The 12,565-nt window shown below is 38.9% G+C and overlaps 1 protein-coding gene across 1 annotated transcript in view; it reads right to left on the bottom strand.

The window, feature by feature from the left end:
• Positions 1-12,565, bottom strand: part of Ulk2 (unc-51 like autophagy activating kinase 2) — a 74,956-nt gene that overhangs the window by 44,692 nt on the left and 17,699 nt on the right. Inside the window, exons 6-12 of the mRNA XM_005349895.3 lie at positions 12,112-12,285; positions 11,387-11,460; positions 9,121-9,222; positions 7,836-7,894; positions 6,523-6,605; positions 5,596-5,643; positions 3,757-3,845 (exon numbers count right to left, since the gene is read on the bottom strand). Coding sequence (XP_005349952.1) covers positions 3,757-3,845; positions 5,596-5,643; positions 6,523-6,605; positions 7,836-7,894; positions 9,121-9,222; positions 11,387-11,460; positions 12,112-12,285 — 629 coding nt within the window. The remainder of the gene's footprint in view (positions 1-3,756; positions 3,846-5,595; positions 5,644-6,522; positions 6,606-7,835; positions 7,895-9,120; positions 9,223-11,386; positions 11,461-12,111; positions 12,286-12,565) is intronic.

Raw genomic sequence — 12,565 nt, 5'->3', positions numbered from 1 at the left:
CGAACTCACAGAGATCCGCCTGCCTCTGCCTCCCGAGTGCTGGGATTAAAGGCATGCGCCACCACCGCCCGGCTCCCTATGTCCTTTTTCGTGTGTCTCAATATGTAATGAAAAATTCCCTCACCTGCCTTTTGAAGACTGCCTGAAAGCAATGAAGTTTAGGGAAGGTGAAGGACTGCCACTGCCAAGCACTGACTGTGCTCTACGAGGCACAGCTCTGATTCCAGTTGTGCTCTGTACTTCATTTCACAACTACATAAACTAGAATATACAAGCTCAGAGGGTTAGGTCATTTCCCCAATATTACACAATTAAAAGTCAGTGAAACTGACTACCTAACTCTATAATTTCTTGCCAGTGACTTAGACTGAAACATTGGAATTTCTTTCTCTGCTATCCAAAAGCGCCTGTATCCACATCCACCTGTCCTTTCTTATCTTGTTCAAAGTGATGCTTTTCTTGTATCCAGAGCTTACCTGTCTAGCCTGCTCTGTATTCCATTTTCTCTACCTTTTCATGGCATAGAGCAGATTGTGGCTTTTACATAAACATGCTTCATTTTTTCACCTCAAATCCCCACCTCCCTATGATTACTACTCACAGTGTAGCCCTGGCTGTCCTGGAACTCACTAAGTAGAACAGGCTGGCCCCACACTTGCAGAGATCTGTCCGCCTCTGTCTCCATAGTGCTGGGATTAAAGGTGTGTGCTACAGTGCCTTGATTTTTTTTTTCAAGACAGGGTTTCTCTGTGTTGCTTTGGAGTGCCTGGATTTTTTTAAAAAATTATCTCTTTACTTATTTTTACTTTTGTTTTTGCAGGAGTAGAGAAAGAATTAAGGGCCTCACACACAAACATTGGGATGCTCCTCACTTTTTTCCCCCTCCTCACTTTTAACAATTTTCCCTGAAATCATCAATCTTCACTTACTCAAATTCCTCACCCCACACATTCTGAACTTGGGAAATAAGAAAGGTAACTTGAGGGCAAAATCCTATCTGTGAAAAGTTGAATGGTGCAACAATACAAAACCGTTTTTGAAAAACTTTAAAGAGAACAAGTGAACATGAGAGGGCCTTCTAGGGAAATACTTTCCCAAGTTCAGCCAGTCAGACACTCAGAGGCCACTACAGCTCTGGTCCAAGGGGACAGGCTCCACTGAAGTTGGCACTACCCACATGGCACTGGTTTTTCAGGCATGACCATGTAAGAGTGAGTGGGTAAAGGAGGACTTGGCAAGGTTTAAGGAAGCTGCTGAGGTCCAGGCAATATACAAAAGGGTCAGACTCCCTGCATGGAGCTCTTTGGTGGGCTGTGAATGAAGCCTTGAAGGTGAAGCTCTGATGGAGCCCAGATGATACTACCATGAACCCTAGATGCATGAAATGAAGCTGTGGGGTTTGATATTTGTCCTGTCTGCTTCAGCCTTGCTTTGGCCCCCTATTTCTTTGATATCTTCATGTTTCTCCTTTCTGAAAAGGGAATGTTTACCCTGGTCATTATATGTTGGAAGCACCTAACTTTTTTTTCATTTCACATGGGTTCACAATAAAGAATGCCTTGATCCTTAAAAGACTCTGGACTTCAGAACAATGTTGGAATGTTAAGACGATGAAGACTTTTAAAGTTGGATAGAGTGCATTTTGAATTAAGAGATGACTATAAGCTAATGGTAGAATTACAGTTTGAATGCAAAATGTCCCCCACTGGCTGATGTTTCAACACTTGGGCACTAGCTGATGGCACTGTTTTTGGAAGTTGCGGAACCTTTTAGAGATGGAGCCTAGTTGACAACGTAGGCCATAGGTGTGTTCTTATAAGTTATAGTTTGGCCCAAGGCCCTCTCTGCTTCCTGATCCACACAACCTTGAGCAAGTTTTTTTCCTGCTGCCACAGCCTTAGGCAGCTCTTGCCACCATATCTTCCCCATCATAATGAACTATATACCTTTCAACTGTGGGCAAAAGTAAACCCTCCTTCTTCTTCCAAGGCACTTATCACAGCAGCAAAAAAAGTAACTTATATGTTACCCTAAGTATTCCAGAAAGATACAGGGAAAAAGCATTCTTTCTTTCCTCTTAAACTGTCAAATTCAGCCAGGCGGTGGTGGTAGCGCAGGCCTTTAATCCTAGCACTGGGGAGGCAGAGGCAAGAGGATCTCTGTGAGTTCAAGGCCAGCCTGGTCTACAAGAGGTAGTTTCCAGGACCGGCTCTGAAGCTATAGAGAAATCCTGTCTCAACACCCCCCTCCCCAAAAATAAACAAAAAAAAAAAGAAAAAAATGGTCAAATTTACAGAAATGTAAGCCTTATGAACACATCACGTTTTTTTAAAATTTGGTTTATATTTGTTGGGTTGTGAAAGAAAGGGTTTTTTAGTTTTTGTTTATTTTATCCTTTTCTACGTTATTTTTGGTATGTGTGTATGCGTGTACCTATATGGATGGATACAGGTGCTCTTGTCTGTATGTGTGCATCTGGAGGCTAGAGTTGACTTTGGATTCCTTCCTCTCTCACCTTATTTTTTGAAACAAGTTCTCTTTGGTTAGTCTGGCTGTTCTGTGGAGCCTGTGGGATCTACCTACTTTGAAAGTGCACCATGCTGGGTTTACAGGTTTATGTGCCGTCATGCCCAGACTGTACATGGATGTGGGAGATCTAAACTGAGGTCCTTATGCTTATGCAGCCAACACTTTGACCACTGAACCATCTTTCTAGCCCATATCTGACGGTTTTAAAACTAAAACTCATCTTTCAGCAATAGGCTTTGCTCTGCATCTATTTTGTCTGTGGTTACCCGGTTTCTCATGAAAATACTAATAGCAGCTGTCACTGACTGTAAATTTACTGAGTGTCAGATAGATGGTGAGGGTTTATGTTCGGTTATCCTTGAGGTAAACTGCATTCATTTCACATATGAAGAAACAAGCTCAGAGAGATTAAGGCACTCATCCCATTACCATGTCAATATGGGATACAGGAGCTTTCAAGCTTCCTTGTAAACTTTTACATTGTCTCAACTGGCTAATAACACAGTCACCTTCTTTTATGGCTCCCTTATCTTTCTGTCAGAAGCCAAAAACTTCATGTCTACTTGGCTAATATGTAAAATACAACAGCTGACACAAGAGCTCCCTGGGCCTTCAGCTGTAAAAAGTCTCAAGATCATAAGGCTGCAACAAAGATCTGGAGATTAGCCTAACAACATGTAGAAAAGAACTAGGTAAAACAGAGAATAGAGCCGGAAGGACAAACAAGCAGAAAATCAGAAGTCTTCAGGGATAAGGAAGCCGCACTTAAACTGGAGAGGACACAGCCTTAAGGATTAGCTGGAAAACTTCAGGAGACTGAAGGGACTTGAGTGGCAGGGCTAGTAATCACTGTGAAATCAGTAACATCTAGTTCCAAGGTTATTCCCCCATTCATCAAATCCTATGGAATCTGAACATTTACAGTGTACAGTATTGTTTATTGCTTTTCCACCTCTAATGAGCATGCTTTGTTTGCATGTATCACTAAACTCCCAAGTGGAACAACAAGGTGGTAGTTAATAATCACTGTTCAGAAAAAAAAAATGGTCTACAGACACATAATTTTTTACTGGTATTATGCAGTTAACAGAGCAGAGGGCCAATGGAGGGTCTACTTGATCCAACTCTGATGTCCTTTCTTCTAGGCTTCAGCTCCATAGTAAACATACTCACTAAGAGAACAAAAGCCCTAACTCTGAAATAATTTTTTAATAAAACCCAACTTACTGGTGGAGAGGCAAAGCGACAAGATGGCGAGCTGCCGCAAGAGCTTCCAGGGATAGGGCCAGCATACACAGGCACTGGGACGGGGCAAGCTGGGGAAGAAGCACAGTCAAAAATCTGCATCTCTCTATAGTGGGTTGTAAGATCTGCCTAACAGTACAAGCTCTAAACCAACTACAATCTTATTTTAACCCAAAATTTGTATTCATCTATTCATTAATTGTTACAAGGATGGAACAAAAAATGCAACAAACTATTTAAGAAAGAAAAAAAGAGCCAGGTGTGATGGCATACACCTTTAATTCCAACACTCATGATATTTAGAGGCAGATCTCTGTGAGTTAAAGTTCAGCCTGGTCTATAGAGGAAGTTCCAGGACAGCCAGGCTATTAAATAGAGAAACCCTGTCTCAGAGGGGAAAAAAAGGAAAGGAAAAAGAAAAGAATGGCTGGGCAGATGGCTCAGCAGGAAAAGGTACCGGCAGCCAACCTGACCACTGGAGTTCGATCCCTGGAACCCATGGTATAAGGAGCCCAACCGAGTTGTTCTTTAACTTCCACACGTGTGCACATACACGAATACACAAACACACACACTAGGTAAACAAATGTAAGGAGAGTTAAGAGTGTTAGTGTGGTTCCCAACATCCACATCAACTGCCTTACAACCATCTATAACTCTTTTGGATTTCTTGGGCACCTGCCCTCAAGTGTACATATCCACACACAGACACGAAGATATGCTTAAAAATAACAAAGATAAGTGTTTTTAGATTTTAATTTAACAAAAATATAAAATTTGGACTAGAGTGATGACTTAGCAGGTGAATGTGCTTGCCACCACACCTGACAACCTGAGTTTGATCACCAGGACCCACATGGATAGAACTCAACTTGATTCCTGCAAGTTGTTCTCTGTGTGTGTACATACACACACATTCATATGCACACACACCATAAAAATAATTTAAAAAATTTCAAATAAAAATGCAGCAGTTACTAAATCTTTTCAATTTGGATGTAGAAAGAAAAAAACTGTTGTTGAACAAACACAATTATAGACTGTAGTGATATTTTATGTTTTAAACAAATAAAGCTTGCCTGAAGATCAGAGAGCAGAGCTAAACAACTAGAGGCCAAGCAGTGGTGGCTCACACCTTTAATTCCAGGACTCAGGAGACAGAGGCAGATGGTTCTGTTAGTTCAATGCTACCCTGGGCTACACAAGATTGAATCTGTTTAAAAGGTGATTCCAGCACTCGGGATCCCATGCCATTAATTCCAGCATTAGGGAGGTGGAGGCAGGAGTGATATGCCTGGGCAGAGAGAGGAATATAAGGCAGGAGGAGACAGGAGCTCAGTACAGTCTGAGGTTTGGTGGAGACAGATCTAAACAGTCTGAGGACAGGATTGCCCCTTCAGTCTTAGCATTGGTAGAGGTGAGAACTCTCTAGTAGCTGACCACTCTACTTCTCTGATCTTCAGCATTAACCCCTATGTCAGACTCTGGGTTTTTATTTTATTATTATTATTATTTTTTTGGTTTTTCGAGACAGGGTTTCTCTGTGGCTTTGGAGCCTGTCCTGGAACTAGCTCTGTAGACCAGGCTGGTCTCGAACTCACAGAGATCCGCCTGCCTCTGCCTCCCGAGTGCTGGGATTAAAGGCGTGCACCACCATCGCCTGGCTGGGTTTTTATTATTAATACCAATTAGAATTTGGGCTACAGGTATATAGGCAATGCTCAAGGAATTTTTGAAAAACAATAAAAAATTAATATTGTGTTGTAAAATACTAAATTTTTTCTTTCAGCTTGCATACTCTAAGTAAAAATGGGTACTTACATTTTTTAACTGGAACTTGCTCAAGAAAAGGATGGCTGAAAAATGCTTCTGTAATGAAACATGAGAACACAACCTTTAGAAAAGACATTGGCTAGGGCTGGAGAGATGTCTCAGCCATTAAATGCTAAGACTCATGACTAAACGATATTGACAACTAGATAAATAAACCAATGAGACCACAAAAGGCAGAGAGAAATAGACACATATCAGAGCAAAGAAATGATATGGAATAGTAACTTAAACCCATATGGATATCAGAAGTAGTAGATATTTATGTTAATATTAAGACTCTAGTGAGGTGGTGGTGGCAGAGGCCGGTAGACCTCTGTGAGTCCAAGGCCAACCTGATCTACCAAGTGAATTCCAGGACAGCCAGAGCTGTGGACTACCTTATTTACAATTTTAGTTTCTCATTCTTTATCTCTTCCTTTGTTCTATTTTTGCACAGTAGCTGGCACCTTCTAACACAACTACAATTACAGTTTACAGCTCATCTCTCTTTTCTCCTCAGACTATTAACTACTTGAAGACACAGTTTTCTTTTTTTTTTAAATATTTATTTATTATGTATACAATATTCTGTCTGTATGTATGTCTGCAGGCCAGAAGAGGGCACCAGACCTCATTCCAGATAGTTGTGAGCCACCATGTGGTTGCCGGGAACTGAACTCAGGACCCTTGGAAGAGCAGGCAATGCTCTTAACCACTGAGCCATCTCTCCAGCCCCCCACAGTTGTCTTTACTACTCTATCCCACGTTCCTGGAACATGATGAGCACTTGATGAGTCTTTATTAAAACAGTGAAAGGAAAAAAGACAACCAAAAGCAAAATGGACTTTTACTTTTCTAAAATAACTCTATGCAATCTATACATTTCTCAGAAAATATAAAATTAGAAAATACACAAAGCTTGAAGCTATTACTTACCAAAATCCATTCTATCCTTTTGATTTCTCTGAAGCAAACCCAAAAGGAGATTAGCCAAGTAAGGTGATGTTTCTCTGGGAATACTGAAGTAAAAGACAATGTAAGTGGTGAGTTTCTATGTACTTAACTACATTACTTTTGCCTTCATCCTGGTAAATAAAATGTATATACACTTTCACAAATATTACATCTCTAACAAGAAGACTCGACGAAGCTTCATATCTTGAAGTGAGAAAAAAGGCACTATACTAACTTTTGATAATTATCAGCAATTAATGTGCTAAACACTGTTATTTACTCTTCTAGAACAGAAAGCCTGAGTTTTAACACAACTTGTATTAACAGTTGCTATAAGAGTCTCTAAAGAAAAAAAACCACCTCCTCCAGATCTGTCTAGAAAAGGGCAAAGTTTAATCAAATACAATTGACAGGGAATCCAATTTCCAAAAGCCAGTATTAAAATAGCAAAGCAGCTGAGAAAAATGAGAAACAGAACAGAAACAAACACACACACACACACACACACACACACACGCATGCATGCCATGGGGTATAAACTAGTAAAAGCTATTAGGGTAAATAAAAATGAGCCAACTTCATTAATGAAAAGACTAATATAAGTTAAAATAGCTAATTGGTCTTCTTCCCTTTATGGAAAAGGCACTCTGTTTACACTGCTGCATCATACAGGAAAGACTATTCAGAGAACCAATCTTAAAAAAGAAAGAAAATACAACTCAAAATGTAGTTTATCTCACACTGCATGTACACACATACACACAAACACACAAGCTCTCAAGCATGTGTAAAGAACTCTCACAAAGAGCATTTGGAAAAATACATAATAACTCTTACTATTGCTACAGAATATCCAGAGCCTAGGTAGGAATTTACTTTTTGCTTTATGAACCTGTGTCTATCTGCCTCTATACAATTAACACATAGAAGTTCTGTGATGGCTTTCTTAAATTTGCATTTTAAAAAACAAAAAAACAAATGACACAGTACTGCCTATGTATTTGTGGTGTGTTAGAAACTTTCTAATTTCCTCTTATAACATTACTATAAATTGAAAAAGACCCATCAACAGAAATTCACAAAATATTAAGTTTAAATAAATAACACTGCATTCAGGAATAGTAAACCCAGACTAGACAGGAATGATGGTAATTACACTCATAAAGGTAAAGTAGGAAGATCGTGGGCTTAAGGCTAAATGGGCTACAGAGAAAGACTACTACTACTTAAGTACGTAAATAAATTGTTTTAAAAAATAAAACCCAATAAAATTTGAGTAAATTTTAATCACATACCTAGGCATTAAGCTCCTGTTTTTTTCATAAAACATCCTTAGGTCTTGAGGACTATTAGCCTATTTAAGAACAGAAAAAGTTAACTTTCTAAATAGAGGGGAGCAAAACTTCCAAACCTGTTCCTACTGCAAAATGTTATTGATGCTGACCCTGAGAGCTATAGACTGACCACGAATGGATTGCTGGGCACAAAAGACTTAAAAACCATCTGAGATAATATGCAAATTCTGAGTATCTTGGTACAATATATTCAGACCCTCCAAGGAGCCTGAACAGAGAAGAGTTGTTACTCTGGAGGTTACACAGCCTACCCAGTAAGTACATTACTGCTGTGTAAAGCCTAGGTATGTTTTACTATATGACTTTCAAGGGACTCAAGAAAAAATAAAAAAACAAAAAAACAAAAAAACAAAAACAAGTATATTGCCAATACTGTCTCTCCTAACAGTAGCACTCTTACAGGAAGAGTGGCTAGGTCAGTGAAACTTCCTCTACCTAGGAACCACACTGGGAATGCAAAGCAAGTAACTTGGCTGAGTTACTGGTTTCTTTTTATACAATGCTGAGTAAAGAATTTCATTCTTTATACCATGCTATGTAAAGAATTTTCAGGTTAAAAAATTAATAAAACAGCTAGGTGGTGGGGGCAGCACATGCACGCCTCTAATCCTAGTACTTGGGAGGCAGAGGCACATGGATCTCTGTGAGTTCGAGGCCAGCCTGGTCTATAGATGAGTTCCAGGACAGGGTCCAAAGCTACAGAGAAACCCTGTCTCGAAAAAAAAAATAATAAAACTAAAAAATTATAACATTATTAATATGAACTCAAGAGATGCCGGCATATCCTCTGAAGGTCAGGCTCTTAATAAGAAAAGATGAAGAAGAACCAAAAATTCAGTAATTATCCCCCTCTCATCCACAAAGTGCCAGGAGATGTAGCAGATAAGTTTTCTATGACCCATAAGAACAGTGCCCACCTCATCTGGATTCCCTGACCCTGAAACCAGGCTAACAGGAAGAGGTTTGGTTACCATTCATCTAAGGGCTAGCTAGCCCTGACTCTATGCTACTAGCCGAGAAAACTTCATGGCAGCCCAACTATAAAAGGCAAGCAGGTAGAAAGGAAGAGCATACACCCTGGCTCCCACAGCATTACCTGTAACAAAATCAAATCACAGAAGAGCCTAAAGCCTACTGATTTCAAAGTAGTCCTTATTTTATAAATCAAAGGTAACTGCAAATTAGAAGATACTAGAACCTAGAACATAAGAAAAAGTGAGACTACCTGAAAAGGTGGTTTTCCAACTAGGCATTGATAGATCACTGTTCCTATGCTCCATAAATCTGCCTTAGCATCATAATGTTGAGACATAATAACCTCAGGAGCCTGTTCACAAAAATTCAAGAGACATGAACTATGTTAGTTACAGTCTTAATGTGCATACATTGATTCACTGATAATAATTTGATCATATTACAAAATAAAAATGTTAACATATTGTAATATTACCCTGATAGAATGATACTTAGAATTACAATACAATGCTACATGACAAAAGAAACAAGTATGTCTATATATTATAATGGATACCAAGAATGAGCATTATAGTAATAAAGAAAATATATACTGACGGGTGGTGGTGGTGCACACTTCTAATCCCAGCACTCAGGAGGCAGATCTCTGAGTCTGAGGCCAGTCTGGTCTATAGAGCAAGCTTCAGGCCAACCAAAGTTACATAGAGACCCTGTCTCAAAATAAAACCTACCCCCCATCCAAAAATAAAAAATCAAGTAAACAAACATTAAAGAGGTCAACTATACTTAATGTGAAACTATTTTCCATTTATAACACTTGTTCCCAGTATTTCATTTTTTTCACTTTATATTTGTAGATGTTCTGCCTGCATGTGTGTCTGTGTCACATGTGTGCAGTGTCCTCACAGGCCAGAAAAGGGAATCGTTTCCCTGGAACTGAAGTTGTAAGTGGTTGGGAACCCACTGAAAGGGTGCTAGGAATTGAACCCAGTGCTCTGCAAGAAAAATGAGTGCTCTTAATTGTTGCATGTTATTTCTGTTCCTCTAGTAAATGTCTCAATTCAGTCTTTTCCCTCTTTCTCATGGTTCAGATGATTGATCCCAGGGCCTCACTAAGCTATATTCCCCAGAGAGTCAACTTTCTTTAATAATCAGCCAAAATACTTTGTTCCAGGCTAAAATTTCTTTTTTTCTTTTTCTTTTTTGAGGCATAGTCTTGCTATACATAGCACAGGTTGCTCTTAACTCTTGATCTTCCTACCTCCACTTCCTAAATGCTGGGATTAGAGGCATATTATGCCAAGTCCTTCCCTGACCTAACTTCATACTTAAGAATTTTTAGAATGCTATTAAAGTCTAGATGTTATTATATATAAGCAATATATCTAAATATATTTAAATATTTAAAAAGTAAATCCTATTTAAATAAAACTAAACTTTTTTGTTTGTTTTCTGAGAGAGGATTTCTGTGTACCTCTGGCTTTCCTGGAACTCACTTTGTAGACCAGGCTGACCTTGAACTCACAGAGTTTCCTGAGTGCTGTGATTCAAGGCGCCACCGCTGTCTAGCTTTCTGTAAGTATTCTTAATTATTACACATTAAGTATACTATGACAGTATTATATAAATTTTTTTATTTTCAATTGATTCTAACAGTTGTGGTTTGAATGAGAAATGTCCTTACAGGTCATGTATTTGAGCCCCTGGCCCCCAGAACATGGTGCTGTTTGTGGAGGTTATGGAACTTTTATGATGCAGAACCTTGCTGAAGGAAGAATGGCTCTGAGGGATTATAGCTTCACCCCACCCCACTTCCTGTTTTCCCTAACTTCCAGGATTCCTGCTTGTGAACATGTGATCAGCCAACCCCTGCTCCAGCTGTCTACTACCATGTTTGTCTTGTGGACCTTATCCCTCTGGAGTCATAGTTAAAATAAATTTTCCTTCACAAGCTATTTCTGCTCATGGTGTTCTAGCTCAGCAACAACAGAATAGCCAGTATTTAGGGATTTCTATTATAACTGATCTTTAATAAAAACAGGGCCAGGCATGGCAGCACACACCTCTAATCCCAGGACTTAGGGGACAAACAGGTGTATCTCTGTGGATTTGAGGGCAACCTGGTCTACAAAGTGAGTTCTGGGCCAGAACAGGAGGATGGAGAGATGGCAAGATAGCTCAGCAGTTAAAGCACTAGCAGATCTTCAAAGTATCCAGGTTCAGTTCCCAGAAACCACATAGCTTACAATTGTGGCAACTCCAGTTCCAGAGCATCTGATACCATCTTTTGGCCTCCTCAGGCACGCATGTGGTGCACAGACATAGGTACTGGAAAACATTCGTCCACATAGAAAAATGCAATTTAAAAAGACTCAAATACTAAAAACAAATGTAGAATAACTTTAAGTTCACAAAGCTAAAGCAAGGTCTCTGTGTGATTGAATCAGTGCTAACATAATTAACAGCAACAATATAAATCATTGTTCAGATCAAATACAGAAGTTCTTCTCACTCACCATGTACATTGGGGATCCACACAGTGTTGCTGCCATTGTGTTACTATGTAGATAACGTGCAAAACCAAAATCAGCTGTTTCAAAAAATTAAAAAAAAATTAAAAGAACAAATGACACTTTGCTCACACTTTACAAATATATAATTTTGTAAGACAAACAAGAAAGAAAAGACTGTGAAAAATAAAGTGTTTCTTGAAAGTCTGTACACCAAAGGAAAACAAGTAGCTATCTCAATTTAAAGAAGTTAAAAACAGCAACAGTCAACGACGTAAGTCACTACTTTACTAGTTATTTAACCAAGGATCACTACTTTACTAGCTATTTAACCAAGGATCCTTGATCCTCGCCAAGTGAAGATGCTACTTATAATAAATTATTAACATAGCTCTTATCAAACATCAATACCACACTTAGAATTTGAACTCTCTCAAGCACTAAAAGCCCCAGCAAAGACTGAGTAAGGCCCTCTAGACATCTGTGCCATGTTAGGGACCCACTGTCTCTAAGTATACTATATCAGCTCCCCTGGAGAATCAGGCTTAGCATCCGGCCCTTGTTAGAGTTAGAAAAAAGATTCATGTATCTAAACAGATTTCAATGAACCCTGTAACAATTTCAAAATAGCATCAATAAAATCCATCAGTCTAACAAATGTGAACTAAAATGATCTAAAAATACTGTCTGAAAAAAATGTCCTTTCCACAAAGCAATATATGAATGTTTACCTATTTTGATACGAATACCACTGACATTCGACTTCCTCCGATTAGCATAAGACAACAAGATATTCTGAGGTTTGAGGTCCCTGTGGATGACACCTTTGCTGTGCAGGATGCGCATGGCTGCTGCAATCTGGTGAAGAAACACTCGGATGGTGTCTTCACTGAGAGTTCCTTTCGCTGGTGGAAAAGGAGTCACATAAATATTTACACACACAAAATCAAGTGTCTTTTCATTCCACTAAGAGAATTCATCTGTTAAGGAGGTATGAAATAAATAAAAAACTGGGATTCATATATATTCCTTTTGTTAATTCAACAACCAAAATCTATGAAGAGGTAACAGATTTCTCAAAAAATGGTACCTGATCTGTTAAAGAGAACTGATTTGCGATTTTTTTTTTTTAGATTATGTAATATTTTATTAACCTTGAGTTTTTCTTTTTTTTTCTTTTTTTTT

This window comes from Microtus ochrogaster, chromosome 7 (genome assembly GCF_000317375.1).
Source record: "Microtus ochrogaster isolate Prairie Vole_2 chromosome 7, MicOch1.0, whole genome shotgun sequence".
Lineage (NCBI taxonomy): Eukaryota > Metazoa > Chordata > Mammalia > Rodentia > Cricetidae > Microtus > Microtus ochrogaster.
This window is presented reverse-complemented; position numbering and strand designations above follow the sequence as displayed.